Source organism: Varanus komodoensis, unplaced genomic scaffold (assembly GCF_004798865.1).
Source record: "Varanus komodoensis strain SLA01 unplaced genomic scaffold, ASM479886v1 scaffold42, whole genome shotgun sequence".
NCBI lineage: Eukaryota > Metazoa > Chordata > Lepidosauria > Squamata > Varanidae > Varanus > Varanus komodoensis.
Window position 1 is genome coordinate 6,115,097 of NW_025335972.1, and position 23,237 is coordinate 6,138,333.

General features: G+C 47.8%; 1 protein-coding gene across 3 annotated transcripts; it reads left to right on the top strand.

Annotated features, from left to right (window-relative positions):
* Positions 1 to 72: 72 nt before the first annotated feature.
* Positions 73 to 21,581, top strand: IL27RA (interleukin 27 receptor subunit alpha). 3 transcript variants are annotated; one of them, XM_044443515.1, is made up of 15 exons: positions 73 to 529; positions 4,464 to 4,545; positions 6,524 to 6,656; positions 7,988 to 8,154; positions 8,527 to 8,675; positions 9,293 to 9,440; positions 12,466 to 12,539; positions 13,947 to 14,142; positions 15,177 to 15,374; positions 15,927 to 16,028; positions 17,262 to 17,426; positions 17,628 to 17,759; positions 18,184 to 18,274; positions 18,431 to 18,545; positions 20,724 to 21,581. In XM_044443515.1, exons 1-15 carry the CDS (start codon positions 359 to 361, stop codon positions 20,883 to 20,885), a joined length of 2,085 nt encoding a protein of 694 aa, XP_044299450.1. In that variant the 5' UTR covers positions 73 to 358; the 3' UTR covers positions 20,886 to 21,581. The 3 variants fall into 3 exon arrangements, with proteins under 3 accessions (XP_044299450.1, XP_044299451.1, XP_044299452.1); XM_044443516.1 differs by having other exon boundaries at positions 17,631 to 17,759; XM_044443517.1 differs by lacking the exon at positions 15,177 to 15,374 and having other exon boundaries at positions 74 to 529.
* Positions 21,582 to 23,237: the final 1,656 nt, after the last annotated feature.

The following is a 23,237-nucleotide window of genomic DNA, read 5'->3' on the forward strand; positions in this document are numbered from 1 at the left end:
CGGGCGCCTCTTCCGTCCGCCCCCAGCTACACGTGCTCATGCGCCCTTTCCCAGTCCAGAGCGCAGGAAGCAACGCGCGTGAGTCACAGCCATTTCCTCCGCCGCGGAAAATCCCCACAGCATTCCTCAGGATTGTCCGCTCCCTTCCCTCTCGAAACGAGCGGGAGGGAGCCAAGCAGGCTGCTCTTCTCTATGCTGCTATGAGCTGCTATGAGCACAAGAAAAGGCGGACGGAAGACAGGGGCCTTTTCCTGCGGAGGTAGCTCGCCCCGGCTGCTAGCACGCCCCCCGCAGGGCTGCCTCCGGCGCTGCGCGGCAGCGACGGCGGCGCGGCTCCGTTAGTGCCGACTGCTGGCGGATGCGGGGCGCGGACTGGGTGACACCGGACCGAGGCACTTCTTCATTCGGTCTAGCAGAACCGGGGAGCCGCTTGGCCCCGCTGACGCCTGCGGGGGACACCGAGGAAGGCGCAAGTCTGCGAGGGATCGAGCGCTGGCAGCTCATGGAAGGAAGCAGGCCGAGGTCGTGGGTAAGCAGCCAGCCGCCGTCCCGAAGGAAAGCGGCTTCGTCTTCCGTTTGCCTTGCATCGGATGCTGCGATGCGAGGGTGCGACCCTCCAGTGGCTTTGCTGCCTCGGATTTCCCCCAGGAGGAGCTGGTCCTAAATCTTGCCGTGGAACTTTGGATGTGGTTTGCGGTGGAGGGTGATCACCCGCTCAGTGGAGGGTGATCGACCTGCTCGGTCTGTGTGCCTGGGGCACGCGTATGTGCGTGTGTGAAAGGAGGTGATAAGATGCCTGGAGCAAAAGGAGAGGTCCGGTGGGACTGGGGCCATGTTTCCGCCAGTTTCTTTGCGCCAGTTATTTTTTCCTAGGCTGGAAGGCATTCGATGCAGTTAGTTCAAAATATCCGATCCCTGATGAATGGAGCAATGCAGGAATGGCAGCTAAAGGAGAATGTGTGGGCTTTAAAAAATTACCCTAATACAAGAGTGAGGAATTGTGTTGGGCAGGGGAACCCAGCTGAACTCCACTTACCCTTCTGTATATTGAATGTCAGCGACCCAGCAAAACTAGGGAAAGCCTAGCCTGGCACAGCTGGAACCGGTTAGGGGCATCTTGCAGTGGATTAAACATTTAGTACTGAAGATGCAACTCAAATACTTTTGCCACCTAATGAGAAGGAAGGACTCACTGGAGAAGACCCTAATGCTGGCAACAATAGATGGCAAAAGAAGAAGGGGACGGCAGAGGATGAGGTGGCTGGATGGAGTCACTGAAGCAGTTGGTGTGAGCATAAGTGGACTCCCGGGGATGGTGGAGGACAGGAAGGCCTGGAGGAATGTTGTCCATGGGGTCGCGATGGGTCGGACACGACTTCGTGACTAACAACAACAACAACAGTACTCTGCTTGCCCTCCGGATTGGGAAGAGGAGAGGGGCTTTAAGGGGACTCCTCACTGCAGGAATTCTCCCTGGTGCACAGATCCCTCCCAGCTGGGAAACAGGAGAGCCAAGATTCCGCTGCTGCTGTCCTCCACCCCTCTTGGAGACAAAACCTCTCCAGGCCCTATGGGGCCCTGGGCTGTTTGTTTCCTGACTCTGCTATTTTGAGTACATTGTTAGTTAGCAAGTCTGTAGTCAGCCAAAAGGTGCACAAATGGGGGGTGGGGGGTTCCATCTGGTTTGCAGGCCATTTAAAGACAAAAGAATAAATCCTGCAAGACTAATCTGATTCCATATTTTGATTGGGCAACCACCCTGTTGGACTGTGGACATAATTTATCTTGACTTCAGCAAGGTTTTTGACAAAGTGCTCCATGATATGCTGATTAGTAAGCTACCTAAAAGTGGGCTAGATGGAATAACTACCATGGATCCACAGTTGGCTACAGAATTGAACTCAAAGAGTGCTTAACAATAGCACCTTCTCAAACTAGGGAGAGATATCAAGTGGGGTACCTCAAGTTTCAGTCCTGGGCCTAGTGCTCTGCAACATTTTTATTAATTATGTGAATGAAGAAGTGCAGGGTATGCTTATAAAATTTGCAGATAACAGAAAATTGAGGGGAATAACTAAGTGCCCCTGAAGACAGAAACAAAATTCAAAGTAATCTTGATATGTTGTAGTGCTGGCCTAGAAACAAGAGAATGGAATTTAGCAGGGACTAATGAAGAATTCTGCACCAGGGAAAAATAAAACAAATAAATAATTACAAGATGGAGGATGCTCGGCTCAGTGTTACAAGTCAGGAGATTCCTTCCAAATCCTATGAAGTACTAGCTCCCCTCCACTCACCACTGGTTAGACCTCCTCTTTCATCTGCAGTTCTGCATCCAGTTCTGGGTACTACATTTTAGGAAAGATACAGACAACCTGGACAAGGGTCAGAGGAGGGCAAGATGATGAGGGGAGCAGAAACAAAGCCCTACAAGGTGACCCTTGAAAGAATAAGTGTTGTATTGTCCTACCAGTCAGGAAAATTTTCCTGATATCTAGCCAGAATTCCTCCTTTCCTGTGATTTGAGCCCATTATTCTGTGTCTTGCACTCTGGGATGATTGCAAAGAGATCCTGTCCTTCCTTTCTGTGACAGCCTTTCAAGTAACTTGAAATGAGATTTTATATCTCTTCTCCGTCTTCTCTTCTGAAGGCTAAAACTTGAAACCTCCTCTTCCCATTTTATTTTCAAAAGCCTTTGACAATCACCTGGCTGAGTAGTTTGGTCAAGCCTTTTTGCAGGGTGGTGGTGGTAGGGGACTTTTCACAGCTATCTGGCTGAAAGCATTGAGTCTGCCCCAGCTTTGAGGCGCCTTGAGACCAGAAGAGCACAAGAGGCTGCAGTCGATTCTGTGAAGGGTTTACAGTTTCAAAAAGGAAAATAATTTTCTGACTTGGTCTCCTTAATCATTGTTAAGCATTACATCTTAATGGCTGCATTTGCACAGAATGCTAAGCTTAGCTGAATGTTAGTGTGCAAGAGCCATTGGCTTCTTCTTGGCTTTTCCTGTTAACAACACCAAGTAAACAACCCAGAAATGTTTAGCTTGCTCTGAGAACCTGGAAATCTTGTGTTGTTCCTGTTAGAAACCAGGATTATAAACACAATTTGTTTTTTGTTTCAAATTTTTGGCTTGTCTGGTAGCAACAAACCATGATACTAGGCTTGGACAATATGAAAGCAAAACAACATAAAATTTTTAGTTTATTTAACAAATTTAACAAGTTAGTTGTTTAGCTAGTGAAATTGGCAGAAGGAGGTGGGGAGTGTGAACAGATAATATGCACCAGCTTGATGCTCATTCACAGTAAGCCAGAAGACTGACTTACCATTCTATGTAATAAATAAATAAATAAATAAATAAAAATGTGAATGTGGCTAACAATTAACATCCTTGTTAAGACTGACTAGCAACAACAAGTGTGCTTTTTAAGTGAAACTGCAAACCATAGTTTAAATTGGCCATGGTAATGTTAACCATGGTCAGGACTGCTTATTCACCTCTCTCGCCTCTCTTATTGTGAAATGACAAGTACTGCGAACTCATTATTGTTTTTTTAATATCCCACTTTTGCTCTAAAGGACTCGTGGTTCTCCTTTCCTCCACCCATTTTGTCTTGAGAACAATTCTGTAAAGTAGATTGGGCTGAGAACTGATGATTGGTCTACAGCCACCCAGTGGGTTTCATGGCTGAGCAGAATTTTGATCCAGAGTCCTAGTCCACACTATTGCAAAGTTTGCTGTACTTCTGGGATCTTAAGCAGAGTTAAGCTCAAAAAGTTAATCCTGGTAATCTGCAGAGACAGCCTTCTCTACGGAAGCCACCTACTTTTAAGAAGCACTTTGCAGCACAAGGAGGCAACCAGTTCCTCTTTCAAAATGATACCATGTTAGGTGTCTTGCTAGGACACAGCATGAGAGCCATGGGTGGACGTCTCTGCACATAGCACATCCACGCACATACCCTGGGCATGGCTCATCTCTAGTAAAAATGCTTTGTTTTGCAGCAGGCACAAAAAGGATGCACGTTACCTCTGCAGAACAGGAAATGAGAAAGCTGAGCCTCAGTGGCTTCTAGAAGCAATGTGTGACTATCAAGGTTACCCAGAAATAGTGAACTCCTGCTTAAGGGAACAAAGAATGGACGGAAGTGGTGAATGCACACATCATGGGCCCCTGCAGGCGCTGCATACCTATGCACATCGCCAGCAGCTCTCCTGTGGCAGAGCCATGGCACCCACCAGCAATTTTGGGACTCTATAAAGCTTTATTTCATGTTTTACTATACATGATTTAAACTGTAATAATTTTGATTTAATTTAGCACCTCCGAGGCTCAGTACTTTTCCACTGCATTATTCCAGCATGAATGTATATTTGAGGTACACTTGGTGAGCTATTGGCACTGAATTCAGTGCTGTCGGTGGCTTCCTACTACCCATCTTTTGCTGCCTTTTAATGCAGGGCACAACTGGAACCTTGAGGTGCAGGTGGAATGCAGCATGGCTACTGCTTCTGGCATTAATGGCCTTGGGACTGAAAGAAGGTAAGGAATCCATGCCTGTCCCCTCTCTCCAACAGACCTGTCTCCAAAATTCCTCAGCAGAGCCCTTCACAATTGTGTCCCCATCCTCTCCAGTCTGTGCACTCCTGCAGCTGCATGGGAATGGCGTCTGTGTGGCTCTCCCATTTGGCAGGGTATTTGTATGGCCACTGCAACCACATGGCTTTTTCACCAGGGAGTAACAGGTTTTAACTGACCAAGCCAGACAGTGAGGTCGCCACTTCCCCCCATTCTCCCAGCGAGAGGAGCGTGCTGACTTGAGTGCCTTGACTTGAAGGCCCCGCCATGTACCTTCAAAAAAAAATCAAACCATAATGGTGGACATTATGGAGGCTTGGAGGCTGCCTTTGTAGCTGTGACCTGAGTGCTTAATTCATCCTAAGGCTTAGCCCCATTGGGCCTGTTTTCAAAACCAGGTTGAAAAACGGAATATAGGCGGTAGTACGAAGAGCTCCAATTGCTGCTGGCTCTGTCCAATTGCCTGCTACTGCCTACCTGTTTACAGGCCTCAGTCATGGGCTGTGACTATCGTCTTGTGCTTATGATAATGATGCCTCTGTCACCATTTGGCCAAGTTGGTGTCATTTCACTGAAAATGAACAAAGCTGTCAGCACTGGAATGCTCTCCATCCATCTTTTTGAAGGGGAGGGGAGGGGAGGGGAGGGGAGGGGAGGTTGTTTGTTTGGCCTGGGTTAAAAGACATGTAGATTGTGGAATAAAGTGATTGCATGGGGCAGGCCCAGGACTAGAAAGCTGCACTAAAATAGGGCCCACAAAGCTAATGGGTGGAGAGCCCAGAGGCAAGGCAGCTGAAGGAAGAGGGAAGAGAAGACCATGGACCAGAGGGAGCTGGTGGAAAGATATGAGGAAAAGTGTCAGGGGCAACACTCAAGAAAAGCTAGCAAGCACGGAGACTGTATGGGAATATCGCCCGCAGATTTTAAGGACAGAAGAGGCAGCAAATTGGATTGTCTAGTGTGCTAGTGTTTCCACTTGCAATAAACAACCTCCAGTCAATTCAGTCAAAGGTTGTGAGTATGACCTGTGAACCTGGACTGATAGCTTGTTTAAGGGCTAAAGAAGTTCGTTAGTTAACTCAACTACAGCTGCTTACCAGTGGATTAACTACTGCTAACCATTACGTTGGTCTGAGTTTGCACGTCATTCTAGGAAACTGGTTGGATCAATCAGACAATGGCTGTACTCCAGTCTCCTGGCTGTGCTGCCTGGGTATGATGGGAATGGAAGTCCAAAGTCTCTGCAGGGCATCTAAAGCTGATGAAGTTGTTAGCCTGCAGATCCTCTCATCCCTCACTGTTGTCTGTGTGGGCAGGCATTGGTGGGATCTGAAGGCTGACAGCATCCAGAGAATCCAGGTGCTTCTCAGTCCCTGCACTAGACCTTGGTTCAGGTGGGGAAGGATTTCAGGGAACTGCCAAAACGATGGCAGAAGCAGAGAACCAGCCTGTTCTCCACCTTGTCCAACCCTGCTGTACGCTCTTCTGGGGTCCCCTCAGTCAGTTCCTGACTGCAGCACACAGTTGATCGCAGGGATGGCACACCCTTTGCGTGCTGTGCTGGGTACTGCCTTGAGATAAGAGTAAGAGGTGGTAGGATTGGGCTGGGCTGTTGTGCTGTGGTTGAAAGATATGAGCTAGAGTGCCTTGCTTCAAACCTCATCCCCGTGTATCACATTTTGAACCAAGAAACTCTGGCTCTGGCCCTGGCCCTGGCTCTGGCTCTGGCTCTGACCAACATCGACTCACTTGGTGACCAGTATCTCTCAGTGTTGGCCCTTCCCCCTTCTATGTGGGTGAAAACAGTGGTCTGACTTTGCAAGGCTGTTATGGAAAGTGAAGTATGGCAGCATTGTTTTCTGTTCAACGATGGTCCCTTCCCATGGATTTTGATAATAGACTGGCTACAATCATTCTGACTGGGACCCTGTCTCTGTTACAGATGATCCAGATGTCGCTGTGAATCTGCAATGTTATTGGTCAAAAGTGCCCAGCGTTATGAACTGCAGCTGGTCCATTCGGGACCTTCCAGGTGTTCACACCATCTGTATACTCCACTACGAGAGCCTAAAATTGTAAGCCAAGTACCTCTGCTACTGAACCCTGTGTAGAGCCAGACTCAGAAACCCTGGGGATTTGGGTTGAACAGAAGGTGGACTTTCCAGGTGTCGGTCAGTCAGTTGCTTCAGTCTTAAGGGTTTATATGTGCCTGTCATTCTTGAGTGCTTTGCTGGAGTGCCAACAACATATTGCCACCTGCCCTTTGTTTTGGCCACACTGATCTCCAGTATCAGCAGCAGTGGGAAGCCCATCTCCTGTATGAGGAAATTGGTGTCAGGGGTAAAATTGAGGGGTGCTGGTGTCAGAGCGGTTGTGCTCAGTGGGCATGCAGCTTCTGGACTGCAAATTGTGCATTCCTGCCTTAGGCAGTCTAAACTCACAAAGACTAAACTCAAAATACAATTAAACATGCAAAGTACAATATGTCAATACATTCATTTCTGTATAAATGAATGTGTATGCACTGTTCTGATCTTGCTACAGAGCATTTGCAGAATGTAAGGTTTTGTGGGAAAGTTTAATATGGAATAGCATGCTAAGTCATGAGTTGTTGTTGTTGTTGTTATTATTATTATTATTATAACATTTCTATGCCGCCCCTTGCCAAAACCTCGGGGCGGCTTACAACACAATAAAATACATTGAAATACAATAGTACATAATAAATTACCATTAAATAAAAAAATACAAAAAATACCTTGATTTACAAATATCAAATTAAAATTATCAGTATAAAATAAGTAAATAAAAATATAGGAGGAGAAAGAGAAGGAAGAAGAAGTTGCCCTGGCCAGATCATATGTTTTAACAATTAAAATGATGTTTAAATAAAAAGGTCTTTACCTGGCGCTGAAAAACCAGTAACGACGGTGCCAGGCGGACCTCTTTGGGGAGTGAATTCCGTAGGTTGGGTTCCACCGCAGAGAAAGCCTTCCTCCGAGTACTTACTCTCCTAATTTCTTTCATGGAGGGTTCCCGGAGAAGGGACTCTCCCGCAGATCTCAAAGGGCGGTCGGGCATATACGGACATAAGCGCTCATTCAGGTAGCCAGGACCCAAGCCGTTTAGGGCTTTATAGGTCATAATCAACACCTTGAATTGGGCCCGGGCTTCAATGGGAAGCCAGTGAAGCTGACGGAGGACTGGAGTCATGTGAGCATAACGCCCCGTCCCCGTCAGCAACCTGGCAGCTCTATTTTGCACCAATTGAAGTGTTCGGACTGTCTTCAGATATAGATATATAATGCAGATATATAATTAGGGAGCAGCAAATGTTTGGTTTTGATTTATGTAAGCTGCTATGATTTTTTAAAATTTCTCATTCTCTCTCTCTCTCTCTCTCTAGCCATCCTAAACAGAGTTATTCAGAGAAGTCTCAGAGTGAAGAGAACTGGTTGCTGATTGCACGAAACAAGCTGAGGAAGGGCGACACGTACAGCATCTGGTTGGAAGTTCAAACTGCAGGGAGGACTGTCACGTCCAATAAAATAACTGTCAGCCTGGATGAGATCGGTTAGCAAAAACAGGTGCAGAGGGTTTGGAAGAGGCTCTAGACCAGCCTTTCCCAATCTGGTGCCCACCAAATATTTTGAACTTCAGCTTCCAGCTCCAGCCAGCATGGCCAATGGTTAGGCATGCTGGGAATTGTAGTCAAAAGCATCTGGCAGTCATCAGTTTCAGAAAGGCTGATCTAGACAACCTGGTGGATAAGTATTAAGGACTCCTTCTCCTTAATCTGAAAGAGCCCTGGCCCACTTGCTGTCATACCTCTGCAGGCCCACGTTTCCACTCCTAGCTAGAGGAGGCAGTTAGTGACTGCCTCCAAGTGGTACCAGGCACAGCTTTTCATGCCTAAAAGTCTCTTCTCTATTTTGCCTCTTCCAGTGAAACCCCCTCCACCAGATGTGGACCTCGTGGACCCCACGGAGTGTGATTCCTCTGGGGCTAGAATAACCTGGAAGACGCCTAATTCATCTGAACCTCTCACCTGTGCCCTTCGGTACAAGGTCTCCAAAGACCAAGACTGGACCTATGTGAGTCTAAAAGTGCATGTGTGTGCTCGCGCGCATCCATAAACATGCACACACACACTTTCTGTGTCTGACTTCCCTCCCATCCCCACCTGTTCTCAGGCTTGTCACATGAGCAATTTCTGGCTGGATAGATCTGATACTGTTAAGGCCATTTTGTGTCTTCCACCAAGAGACTCAATGGGTTGAGGACATGCTCAGCAGGGAGCTATAACCCATTCTGGCTCTCTGACTAGGGCGCCTCTGTGAGACGCATGTTTTCAGACATCTGCCCATTGTGCTGCCCAGGGGGAGTGTCCCTTGAGCCTGTGGTGCTCTGTATTGGGGTGGGAGCCAAATTCCCAGGGGAAGTTAAGCAACACACTGTGCAAGCCTGTGCATGTTTATTGAGCAATCAGCCCCACTGACTTTGCTGAGACATACATGCAGGTAAATGTCCATAGGCCCTGTAATGCCTGTTGGCATTCAGATGGATTCTTATGGAGATGCTTTGTTGGACTAGGTTTGTGCATATGTGTGTGTGGAGGGTTGCCTGGTTTGTGAGCTGTTTGATTTTTTGAAATGCCTTATTTAAAGGTCATATATACAAAAATAATAGTTATGTCTATTTTCCTCCCCAGCTGCATCAGGATGAGGTAGGCCAGGAGGGCCACTACCTTGAGAACTTGAAGCCATTCACGTCCTATGAGGTGCAGGCACGATGCTTCCAAAACGAAGGTTTTTGGAGTGAATGGAGCTCTGCCCGAACCTTCCGAACTCTTGAGGCTGGTAGGTACCATCATGGAGGAAGCAGAAACTCATTTTCTGGATGCAGTAGCATCACAGCCGAAGCCTGGTCAATGTCTCATTCACATCTTACATTTTATTTATTTATTTATATTTATATTTATATTATTTATTTTTCGATTTATATCCTGCCTTTTTCCTACAAAGGGCTCAAGGCAGCTTACATCTCCTCCTCCATCATATCCCCACAACAACAACAACCCTGTGAGGTAGGTTGGGCTGAGAGTCTGTGACTGGCCCAAAGTCACCCAGTTGGCTCCATGGCTGAGTGGGGACTAGAACCCAGATCGTCTGAGTCCCAGTGCCATGCTCTTAACCACTGCACCACACTGGCTGACATTTTAAGATGTCTGCCGGACAATCTTGGGTGTACAGCTACAAGATGTAATGTGTGAAGAGTCTGAGTTTTCAGAATGCCTTGTGTAGGCTTCCATGATTCTGTTTCCTCTGTTTGGAAGAAGCTGGCCCTGACAGGTCAGAACCGTAGCCTCGGAGCCTCATCCTCTGGGTTCCATTCCACCCTTTGTTCTCTCTGAAATGCAAAGTAGTGGTGGTGGTGATAGTCTTGCCCCTATTTTTTAATTTTTATTGTTTTCTTAAAATAGATAAGATACAGAAATAAGAAGAATGTGAAATAAAATTGCCAAGGGATTTTAAACAAGTAAAGCAATGCATTCATAACCTGCATATTTCCAGGGAGACCAGAAATGTCTATCTTTCTGTCAATCAGTACTCTGCTGAAGCTCAAAAAAGAATAACTATAGTTCTCTGTACTGACAAATTTTCCATTCACTTCAAATCAATTATAAATCACCAACAATATTTTAACGCACTTCCTTTTATATCATTTAAATTATACTGGATATAATAGAATTTCCATTTTTCATTAAATTCTTAAATCGGTCTTCTGTTCACATAATTAGTTAATTTTGCCATCACTGCATTTGTGGTACATAGCAGTGAATCCATCCAGACTGGGTACTTTATCTTTTTTTAATTTTCTGATAGCTTGTGATAGTTCTTGAATAGTAATAGTATCGTTCAGTACTTTCCTCTGCTCAGAGGTAAATTTTTCAAGACATGTTTCTTCTATGTACTGCTCCATTCTGTCTTCTGAAGTTAGTGTTTTTATATAAGTATGAAAAAACTAGTGAACTGGTCATGAATTTCCTTTTCAACATATGTAATTTCATTATCTTTTTTCACCCCTGTTACAGATCTTCTTTCCATTTCTGTATTAAGACAATATGCTATGTATCTTGCAGGTTTATTTGCATGTACAAAATGTTTTTGTTTTAAAAATCTCAACTTCTTTTGTGCATCTTCTGTCTCCATCATGCCTAGTTCATTTCTTAATTGTCTAAGTTCAGTTAAGTTTGATTTGTCTTGTACTCTTTATGGTGATCATATAATATTTGAATAAATTCCAGGAGCTTTTTAATTTTTCTCTCTTTTTTAGATGCTATTGCTAAAAAAAATCCTCTCATATATGCTTTACTGACTTCACATATCATTGCTGTAGAGACATCACTTGTATTATTTAGTCTAAAAAATTCTTCCTATTCTTTTTCCACCTTCAAAATACCTTGTGGTAAAAGATTATCATTCAGTCTTCATCTTCTTCCTCCGACTTGTTCTTTCACCAGATTATGATCAGAAAGTATCTTGGGCTGGATCTATACAGCCTCTAAGTTGACAGTTAAGTTTTTGGATATCCAGCACATACCAATTCTTGAGTATGCCTGATGTCTGTCAGAGAAAAAAGTATGGTATCGGAGTTCTTGCATCTTCATGCTTCTTCCAGGTGTAACATTTCCATATGCAGTGGTACCTTGGCTCACGAACTTAATCTGTTCCAGGACTCTGGTCGTGAGCCAAATTGGTCATGAGCCAAGTTAAATTTCCCCAGAAGGTTCAATGTAAATAAGGTTAATCCGTTCTGTAATCATTTTTTAAATCAGAAAAACGTTAAGCAAAGTGACAACAACAAAAATCACGGCCATCTCCCCGCCCCCTCCCAGCATGACCGAGATCGCGCCTGGCATCCCTGCACATGCCTGGCATCCCTGCAGACGCCCGTCATCCTGGCGCGCTGGGGAGTGTGGGGGGAGACGGGCGTGATCATGGGCGCACTGGGGGAGGGAGAGTTGGGCGCAAACGGTGCGCTGGGGTTGGGGAGATGGCTGCGATTGCAGTTCCGTTCGTGCAGGGAAGGTGTGCCTGACCAGAGGTGTGCTCCTGCGGGAAAGACAGGCGGAATCTCGGCCATCTCCCCCACGGCTCTGCTTTGCTGCTCGCGTCTTTCCTGCAGCAGCGCGCCTCTGATCACCATGCCTTCCCTGCACGAATGGAACTGCGATCAGTGATCAGAGGATCAGAGCTGCACTCAAGATGGGTGCAGCAAAGCAGAGCCACGAATCTGCTTGTCATTCGTGCAGCCGCATGCCTCTGATCACGAATCGCAGTTGCTTTCATGCAGGGAAGGCATGGTGATCGGAGGCACGCGGCTGCAGGAAAGACGGGAGCAGCAAAGCAGAGCCGCGAATCCACTTGTCTTTAGTGCAGCCATGCACCTCTGATCACGGACGCCTTCCCTGCACAAAAGCAACTGCGCGGCTACATGAATGACAAGCAGATTCGCAGCTCTGCGTTGCAGCACCCGTCTTTAGTGCTGCAGCATGTCTCTGATCACAGACGCCTTCCCTCCACGAATGGAACTGGGATCGTGGCCATCTCCCCACTGGGGGGAAGGGGAGATGGCTGCGATCTTGGTCGCCACACAAAGCGGTGTCCGTGACCCAAGTCAAAATTTTTCAGTAGTTTTGTTCATGACCCGATTTGTTCATGAACCAAGGCGTTCGTGAGGTGAGGTACCACTGTAGTTAAAAACATTTTCAGGGAATTTGCTCCAGTTTTTTCCCTGTTCGTTGAGCAGGAGAGCACCTGAGATGGTCCAGCAGCTCTGTTATGTCTCGCTAACCACCTGGTGTGTCTCCACTACCTTCAGCTCCACTGGGTCAGGTCGATGTGTGGCAAGCAGTTGACGCCTCGGACAGTCAGAAACGGCTCCTGCTGTGGAAGGTAAGATACACTCTGCTGGCCTGCTCCTTCCATGCGCTGCTGTCAGTTCTGAAGCCTGGGTGCAACTCCTGGTGGTGGTGAACAGCGCGATTCTCCTGCAAGTATCTGCAGGACCAGGAGCAGGTACCTGCAGATTCATGCAGGGGTTGGAGCCTGGCAATCATGCAGTACAGCTAGAAGCCCTGGCAGGCCCTTTACAAGGCTTTTCCACAGCGAAATGGGTCTTTGCAGTGGCTGTGTCATGCTGGTCTTGCTTCCTTTGACCATGCCATCACTCCTGCTTGCCTTCGGTCTGACAATCCTGGCTTTTTTCTGATTTCACCTTGCCAGGCTCCTTACTCCTTGTCCTTCCTGACCCTGCTCTTCCTTGCTGGCATCCACCTGCACTGTGTTTCTGGACTCTGCCTTCCTCTCTGCCCCTGCCTTCCTCTCTTACTGGTGCCTGACCATAACCTGCACCTGGACTCGCAGAGCCCTGGGGTTCCAGCCACAGCCACCGCCCGCCTGCACCACAGCACTCACAGCTGTTCTTGGGGTATAGACCCTACCCGTTTCCATGGGACTGTATCAGAATGTAGATGAAAACACTGTAGAGACAAGCTCATGATGATCTGAAGGCGCCCTGCTGGATCAGATCTGCCAAGTCCTCCTTTTCCTCCCGCTGCCCCTTACCGGTTCTTCCTGCTTGGAACAGCCTGGGCAGCATGGCTGCTGCAAGGCCCGATCGCAGAGGCCCCTGCAGCTTCTGTGCAGGCTTGTTTCCTGGGGACCCCATGATTTTCCAGAAGCTTACTGAGCTAGGTCCACTAGCTGAGAAGTGGGTGACCAGACCTATGGGTGAGAGAACAGATGGCACGGGTCACCCTTCTCCAACCTGGTGTTGGACTACCACTCCCAGCCTCCTGCTGCAAGATGATGGGATTGTAGTCAGACACACCTAGAGTATGCCATGTTGGTGGAGGGTGGTGGGCAAGTCTAGTGTTAATGGTTAAAGTATGTGTTAAGGTCAAAAGGACCCAGGGTTCCTCTCATTCTGCTGTCCTTAAGAAAACCCCGTTGCTGTTGCCGCTTATGTTTCACTTGCCAGCATTTAGCAGCAGCCATCACGACATTCTTACACTGAGGGAAAGTGCACCATGTTGCTCTTATAGTTGATATTTTTTCCTTGTGGTGCAGCTTGCTAAAAGTGAGGGACCCTCTGCCCAGTATCCAAGTAGTACCTCTGCTTGCAATGGCAGATGTGTACACGAATGAGGCCTGCCCTGAGAACCTGCTCAGGAGGGCAGTTCGTTTATGCCTGTGAGTCTGCAGGGTTTGCTCATTCTCTTCCCCCAGCCCCTCGTCTCGGGTCCTTTCTTATAAGCGCTTTCTTGACAGCAAGTGCCTTTGTCCACCAATCTTGTGCAGGCACTGGACTCAGAGGCAGCTCAGGGAAAAATACTCGATTACGAAGTGAGCTACCAGAACCATGGGCAAAACATCACCAAGGGCACGTGGCCTTGCTGCAGAGCTGTCCTCCCTTCCACTGCTGGCTATGCCTGGATCTCGGCACGCAACTCTGTGAAGCAGACGCAGGTGGCCAATCTCAGCCTGGAGCAATCAGGCAAGGGTTGATAAAGCGCGGCAAAGCTCTGCGGGGCTTCCTGCAGTGGCAGAGACGGTCCTTTTCTCTCATGAGCCACTGCCTACTTACAAGAGTGCTTCATTTCCCGTTGCCCGTTTTCTCCCCAGTTTTAAGAAAATATCCTTATATATGTTAAGCATATAATCGGGATGTGATCCACATGAGCTCACTCTGGGGATGCAAAAGGTTGTGGCTTCCACATAACTCAGTTTCTACATCATATGCAGATGCTTATATATAAATAAAGTTTTGATTTTTTTTAAATTAAAAAAAATGAAAACCCATCTGTCCTGCCCCGCTGCTCCTGAAGAGCCAGGCGAGGGTTTGTGAACATCCAGGACCTCTGGAATCCAGAGGAGCTTGGCTGATGGGAGTGCAGGAGGGTGTGGAAGAAGAGGAACCAGGCTTGCTTAAGGCCCCGGCAGTCCATAGCAGCCTTCTCCAACTTGGCATCTCCAGGCTGGAGATGAGGGCAGTGGTGGGCCAGCATGTCTTGCAGGCTTCCAGATGGAGCCGGCTAGTTTACAGTAAGCACCCTGGAGGTGGGGATTAAGGTTTGGGGCAAAAGGAGCTGGGGGGGGGGGGGTTAAGCAATGAATGATTGCAAAACATACTGAAATCCTGTTACTGCTAAGAGAAAGAGAGGTGATGAAGAATGACAGTATGCCATACCTCCTTAGGCTGGTGGTTTGTTTAGATTATCTGCATCTTGATAGGTTATCTTTCCTGCGTAGTTCTGGCCTTGAGGGTAGCTTGGTTTTGGTGGTTTGATTACAAATTGCCAGTCTTGCGGGAGAGGAGCAAGCAGATCTAGATCAGGGTCCTGGCATGGCAAGGACAGGCTTCAGTCCCGTGGACCCCGCTGTGCTTTTTCCTGGACCGGGGGCCTGCCTCTGCAGTTTGCCTTGACAAAAAGTCCCTTTGAAATAAATGGATGGCACATGTGTTGGGGATGGTGGTCAGAGCTCTGGGCAATGCTCTGTAAGGTGATAAACCATTTGGCCTTTTCCCAGCACTGCCTGGGCCAGAGGACGTCCAGGTGCAGGCTTTAGAAGACAGAGGTTTCCGTGTGACGTGGAAGCCTAGCGCAAGCCCTCTGTGGGTGCAGCCTGAGGAGTACGTGGTTGAGTGGAGAGAAGAGCTACCCAGCACGAATGAGGCGTTGGACTGGACACGCGTGCCTGGGAGCAGCGGCAGCACCTTGCTGATCGGTGAGGGGCAAAGCAGGGTGCAGCAGGGGGGCAGCCAAGAGAGGGAATCTGTAGGCCAGCCTCGAAGTGACATTAACTTTGCTCGTGCCATTCCTGTCCTTTTTACTTTCTTGCTGTGTGCCGGCATCCTGTCGAAGGTTGCCTTTCAGAGGAAGTTTCCGCTGGAGGCAGTGCAGGCTTTCTGTGGAATGCAGCCAAGCTGCTTTGCAACCACATGTTGTGTGGGGTCTGTGGCAGGAACGGAAAGGGTTCGAGTCCTCCCCCCACAGTCCCCAAAGGAGGGTCGTTCTTCATGACTGCTATCGGCGTGATACTCATTAAGCCCACACAGAGATGCTCTTAAGCATATTGTCTGAGGCAAGCCGTGCACTTCTCCTGCCAGTTTGTGCATGACATGGAAAAGGACTGTGGCAGCCTGCCCCCAGTAATGCCGGGGCCTTGATTCTCTGCATGCTTCCAGGGAAGGTTCTGTGCAGCGTGCCTTGCTTTCCGGTGGCAGCCCCTCCAAGTGGTTGTCAGTTCTTGTCTCTCCCACCCACCCTGCCTCCACAGGTCACTTTAAGCCGAAGCTGCCATATCTTGTGCGTGTTTATGCTCTGCATTCTCATGGGAACAGCGCTTCAGCCCCAACACGAGCCTACTTCAAGGAAGAAGGTATCCTCCTTGGGCACAGGGAAGGGGGAGGCATTGATGCATTTGGTGAGATCCCTTCACCTGTGTTTTAGACTTGTTTTAACAAGTGCGGTTAACATGAGGGAGGGATACCAGGGAGTGTTCAGGTGTAGTGTCCCTTCCAGCTGTATTTTGAAGTAATAAAATCCATGTGATCATCTCAGTCTCACCCAATTCCTCACATACGAGTATGTATCTGGACATTGCTCCTACTTCGAGGAAATGGGTATTCCTCGTTTTCCAGTGCTAAAGGACCAAAAATTCTGCTGCTTGCATGAAGATTCCATGCTAAATCATGGAATCATCTCCTTATTTAAGTCATCCTTTAAGCAATGCAACGTAGCTCCCTCTATTAGCAAAGGAAGTCTGCATTGTATAATCAGCTGTATACTGTGTGCCACATTTGCCTAGTAAAGCTGCATTTTAATACTGGAGCACTAGAAAGGAACAACTGTAAACCAAGGGAAAGACCTATTTCTTTGTTCTTCACTAGGCCCCCAAGGGCAAGGCAAGGACCAGGTAGCCATAGGGGACCCAAATAGCAAGTAGCACCATCATAGGGAGTACTGGCACCAGTGCCCAGAGCAGCCCAAATGAGGCCTCCCAGTAGAGAGCAGTGAGCTAGTGAGAGCAGCAGGTGAGGTGTGCTGTGCCTTCCTGAGCCTGGGATTCCGACCTAGGAGCTGGGTGGGTGGCAAGATGCAGCCAGGGGTCTGCTCCTGTTCCACAGTGGCCAGCCAGGTGCCCTAAAGAGAAGCTCGCAGGCAGGTCTTGAAAGCGGCTGCCACATTGCTGCAGTTGCTCCCCTGCGGCTGGTCCTTTGAGTCACGCTGCCTGGGAACTTGGGGCAGCATCTGGCCCTTGTGCCTTGTAGGCCTGGGGAGCTGCATCCTCTACAAATGCGTCCCAGCTTCTGTTTATAACTCCGAGTTAGCGTCCACTGCCACATCTTGTGGCAGAAAAAAACGACTTAACTCTGGGTTGTCTTTTGCCATGTTTATTCACAATTAGGTCTATTTTATGTATGTTTAGCTTTTATGAATAAATAAATGAGTCATTTAAGATACGTGCAGAAGCAAGCATTTCCATTTGCACTGTGCTGAAATGTATTTGTGGTAAAGAGCTTTAACTGTAGTTACTAAAAAGGACAGGTCTGGAAATGAAACCGCACTTTCACCATGTGCCACAGCACCCCACTGGGCTTCTCTTTTCTAGCACCATCAAACAGCCCTCAGGCACTAAGGGACAGAAGAATCTCCTCTGCAGTCTGTAATGTCTCCTGGGAGGAGATTCCCTTAGTGGATCGCAATGGGCACATAACCCACTACACGCTCTACTTGAAGCAACAGGACTCTGTGACCAGCAAGCTGCATAAGACCAGTAAGTGACATGCAAGCACAAGGGGCAATGGACAGCAGGAATGGCGATCCACAGACTCGCCGTCACTGCTGTGCGCAACCTTTATGGCTCCTGCCTCCTTTCCTCCCCCCCACCCCCCATCGCATGAAACGCATGCTGTGAAATCTGGATGGTGAGCGCTGACTGGTGTCCACCTCAGCTCAAACTCTCATTTCTGAATAGTAGTTGCAGCTACAGAGAAGAGCCACCAGTTCACGGACCTGACTCCTGGGACCACCTACCAGTTTTGCATGACTGGCTCCACCTCAGCTGGGGAAGGCCGGGCCAGCCCAGAGCATCACTTCCACATGCCAGGTAGGACAGGACGCTGGACTGCGTAAAGCAGGTGAGGCCTGTTGGCATGTGGACAGGAGGCATCATGGGCAGCCCTGGAGCAGGAGGGCTCTTGATGGTCCTGATGGGGCACTGTAACCGTAGAACAAGAGCTGGTGTCGGGAGCCCTGCAAGGCCACCCTGGCAGCTGCTCCAAGGCTTCTTGGTGGCTGGTGTGCACAGAAACAGACACCACCTCCACCAGAACCACATACTGGGAGATGCCTGCTATTGGGTTCAGGTCCATCTAATATCAAGAGTATGGGTGGCTTTTCTGCACAGAGCCTTGTTCTCCCCAGGTGCAGGATCTTTCCTCCATCTCCTTGGGGATGGGGCTTCAGTGGGGAGCTGGGCCACTGGGTGGTGAGGAGGGTAACCTTGGTGCTGTCCCTGTGATTTCTGGCAGGTGCCCATTGGCAGTACATCATGACAGTAACACTGGTGATGGGATGCCTGTTAATTATGGCTTCGGTCGTGGGGCTTATTAAGTACAGACGGTAGGTGATAAGGGGATGGGTGGGGTGGAGGGGGACCATGGACTGGTCATATAATGTCTCACCCAATTTCTGTGGTCCTCTCAGTTTCTGTGAGGCCTGGATCCTCCGGCCCCCAAGTTCTCTGGCAGCCCAGTGTAGAAACTCTCTCTTCTGTAGGGTCATTGGTGTCTGCCATAAGATTCTGGCTCAGTGTGGCTTGGGGAGAATTCCAGATCCTGGGCACAGTGCTGTTTTCCAGAAGACAGAGGGACAAAACATTGTGCTTGGCATGGTAAGAAGCGAGTGGGCTTTTTCTTTAAAAAAAATCACATTGCAAGAAGGATGCCTATTTGTGGGGTGTGGGAAGGCAGGCAGGCGAGGAGTATCTGGCTTCTGGAGACAGCGGGCTTGTCTGCCTGCCTGCCTTCACATTTGAGTGTTCCCAAGAAGAACTAGGGCCACCAATAGATGCTAGTTGGTTGAACAATGAATTGATCGTGTCATATTCTTCAATAAATGTGATTATTGCCCAGTCCCTTAAATCTGAATCCATGTTGTGTGTACACACACTGATATTTTCTTCTGTATATTAAAAGGGTATGGACCTTAAAAGGTCTTGATAGAAGTACCAGGATGTGAGTGTACCATACAGATGCTTCTGGGAGGAGGAAGGAGGGCAGGCTGCCCGCCCTTCCCTCTCTTCTGAAGCATTTGCTGCTGTTCTTTGCAAAAGTGGGAGTGGTTTTATCTGCTGGGTGGGAAGGCTCTAGCCCCTTCCTTGAGATGGTGCCCTCCTGGACTGCAACCTGTTGTAGTTCTTGCCAGTCAGCTGGTTTGGACTGGAGAGAACTCCCTTCTGCCACTGGAAACCGAGGCCTTACTCCAGTTCAGCAATTTTGCAAGGGTTGCAACCCATTTGCTAGCTGTGGAGGGCTCAGTTTCAGATAAGAGCCACAAGTCTTTCCAGGCAGCTACTGTTCAGTTGCCAAGGAGAAAGTTTCTGCCTGCTTCTTAGAGAGGAGACACTGCTCTGTGTAACCAGCCTGGGAGTAGAGCATTGATCAGTGATTCCAGTGGGAATTTTATGCAAACTACCAATTATTTCCCAAAAAATAAACTGATGTGAACACAGTGGGAGGTAGTAAGGACTCCATCCTCTGTATGTTTAGATAATCCTACAACATCCAGCACAGAGGTAGGACATGCTGGGTCTTGTAGCCCTTTTTCTGTCTAAACATGCTTAGGATTGCACCTTAATATAGTCTGTCTCAACATGAAGCATCCCTGTCCCACAAGTGGCCTCCAGTATTTTATGCTTTACCCCATTTTATTGCCATGTACCAGAAGCAAAGTGCTCTTGGTATTGCATCCCCTTCATTGTGGATGTGCTGATTTTAAAAGTGGCTTCCATTGTTTAATGGATTCTTTGATTTACTAGTTAAAGCAAATGATCCTAGTATGAACCATCAAAGGATAAAATCCTCAGTGAATGGAGCTTCCATTTGCTGGGCAGACTACAATGCTTCTATAATGTCTTATTTTTTTGCAAACCGTAATGAAGTTCATCCTGTTTTTGAACCTGCTCCTTTAAGAGCAGCCTATCAGAATAGAAGTCTAAAGTATCTTATAGACTTTAGAGCCTTAAGGTATTATAACACAGTACATGCATATTGCAGCATCATGCAGGCTTTATCAAATGCATAGCGGGCTCTCATCCATTAAAACAATTAAATATATGAATGTGGAAGAATGCAGCACTCTTAGTCTATTTTAAGGGTTGTTGTTGTGAGGTAGCCATGTAAGCTGCCTTGGCTGCTCACAAGAGGGGAAAAGAGCAGGACAGAAATGCAGTGGAATAATAAAAATAACAACAATAATAATTCCTGATGGTACTAGTAGAAAACATCACCACTCTTAATTTCTTAATGCTGGGTTGTTAAAGGCACAGGAACATGGGCACCAAAATAAATGAAGGGTGAAGTCCATCACATGATCTGCCTGGATCAAGGAACTGGCCAGGATTACGATGGGCTGGCAGAGCAAAGAGCTAAGACAGGCCTCTGTACAGAGGAACAGTTGCTCTTGCCTTAACTCTGCTGCCTGGGGAGACTGGCTTTCAGGTGACCAGTCCCCATAGAGTCACTCACCAGGAGCAAATCCCTCCAGCATTCTGGTGAACGTGGCACCTGCCAACACCACACAGATCCCCTCCCAAGAGGTAAGAAGCAACCGGAGTCCCCAGATACTGGCTGGCCAGTAAACTGGGCCAATTTTTGTGGATCCCTGTCAGTGAGGAAGGCCAGTCCATCTTTGGCCCCTCGATACTCAAAAGCCTTGCTAAGCATTACCTGTGGCAATCCTAGGGATGCCTTGCTGCCTGTTGAGCTGCTTGTCATGAAGATGTGGAGTCCAATTATTGTCAGTTTGTGGGCTACTGAGCCTCCCTGTTTCTCCGCTGCATTTCTTGCAGAATATCCCGAGCCTGAGCTCAGCCCCATACTCAGAAGGGATGGACTTTATTGAGATAAAGGAGTCAACACTGCCACTGACGACAACCCCTGCTCCACCGATGTTCAGCGGCTATGAAAAGCGCTTCATGCCTACTCAGGAGGAGTTGCAGAAGCTGGCTTGAGCGGGAAAAGAACAACTGTTTGACCTCTGGTGGCAACTTGGGTGTTAGCCCAAGCCCAGCTGAAGCATGTCGTGGCCTTGTCGGCCTTGGGGGAGGCTTCCAAAGTGCATTGTGCCATATTCTTTAGCCTCCAATGAGCCTTATGATGAAACGGTGGGGTGTGCAGCCACAGCCAGGTGTTCTGCAGGGTGGCACCTCTGAGCTCAGAACCGCCACGGAGGAGACCAAGGCCAGAGGCAGGAAGGAATGGGCCGGATGTCTCTAGGGGGCATCACCCCACCCTGTACCACCTCAGGAACATGGCTGTCCTGGTGAGCTGTCGTGCTGCTGCTGCCTGTGTTCAGCCTTTCCTCACAGAGCCAGCCTTGGCCGTCATCAGCCTGTTCCCTATATGCTGGAGCCACAAGGGCAGTGTCAAGGTGGCCACTGCTTCCTGTGCCGGGGCTCCTAGACCTCAGGGACGTTCCTTCGTACTCCTTTTGCACAGCTGCTGCTGCAAAGAAACTCTTGATTGCTGTGGTTCTGAGACAGCAAAATTACCTCATGGCTGAGCAAAGGAAATCTTGCTCTTTGATTTCTGCGGAGAAGGACTGTAAAACTGCTTTTCTGAAGTGGTGCTGGTTCCTCTGCTCAAGGAGTTTTAGTCCTTGTGAGCTTTTTGTAAGGTTTTCAAGATAAATTTTGTTTGTTTCTAAAGGATTGTTTTGTGTCTTTGTAAGCTGCTTGAAAGCAGCATAGAATTAACTTAGAAAGATGGGTTGCCTTTAAGCAAGACCAAGTGGAAGATGTCGGGTGCATAATCAAGGTTTTCCTCACCATCCTGCTATGAACCTAACTTCCCCATGGTTTCCCCCACTCTGTTGTTGTGACCTTAATTTCATTACCTTTATGTCATACGCAGCTCTTTCCCCTGGAGACGAATATTTTCCCCCAGTGCCTGTGAAGGGATTATTGATTGTTTTGATGTCACTGCTGGCTACTGAAAATTGGCCTTGGTAGAGCCTGAATAGGATTTTCTAGCTTGACTGTGACCTTGCGCAGGGATTATCTGCTGTAGTGCCACACTGCAGCACATGAAGGGAAAGGGGGAGCTGTGGAATGCTTCCAGCAGGTGCAAATGAGGACCGAAGCACAAAAACCTTCCACAAATAGGCAGAAAATAATGTGTGTGGTGGAATTGCAGTCAGCAAGGCTTGAAGCTTGGGGACTTCCGGTAATGGCGTCGAGACAAGGCAGACGTGATTAACGACCCTCTGTCGTTATCACGCTGGTAAATGTCCAGTGGTGGGCCGTGAGCCCAATCTAAGCCCTGTCGGGGCGGAAGGTAAGTGCTGGAAATCTCCCAGGTGGTGGGGAACAGCAATTCCATGCCTACTGGGGGAGAATCAGCCATTTTCAGCTGGACAACACAGGGAGGAGATTAGCCTCCCATTAGTTTCCGACATACCAGAAGATTAGGAATTTGTCGTTGGATTTACTGGGACACATTTATTTTCTGTTTTTTTTTTTACATTATTACCCATGAGAACGCTGGGGTTTTTTTTGGTAACTGATATAAGAAAAAAAAAGGGAAGCCCTCCTTTCACAGAACTGCAAGCAGCAACTGAGATGAAGGAGAGAGATGGGGCTGTTTGTAAGTAAAGAAAAGGCTTTCTTTTTCTAATCTCTCCAGGGCAAAAAAAAATGAGCAATTAAGGTGGAATTGATTGATAGAAAATCTTTCTCTCTACTGGACTGCCAAGGATATCTGGATATCTGCCAAGAAATTTTTGTATTATGTAGCGTTTTTCTCTATTTTATGATCATCCTTGGGTGAGCATTGCTTTCCTTTCTTAGAAGGCTATTTGTGAAAAAGCTGTGCTTGTTACTAATTGGTATGAGAACAAAGAAAGTAAGTCCCTTTGAAGGAGGAAGGAAGCCCCCCCCCCCCCCCGCAGCAATCTAACCTTACCACGAGAGGACTTAAGGCTTGTGTAAAAGCTGAAATCCTGTCTCTTAAACCTCCTCAAGGGCAAAAACTAAAGTAACAATTATGGAATTAAGCTATACCAGAATATAACTTGTTGAAAGTTACTTTTCGTGTTCTTGGCCATCTATTAGCTTTCTGGGACTTCTGCCCAAAAAAAAAAAAAAAAAGGAAAATTGGATGACTGCCAAAATAAATTCCTGACAGGCTAATTAGAGAAGACTGTGATCTGCTGACACTCAGTGGACATTTGAATTATTGCAAGCTTTTTTTTTCCCTAACAATTTTCTGCTGACACCTGATGGATATTGGAGTTACTGCAAGCTCTCTTTTTTTCTTCTCCCCCTTTTTTCCTTTAGTTCTTCCTTTCACCTTCACCTCTCTTT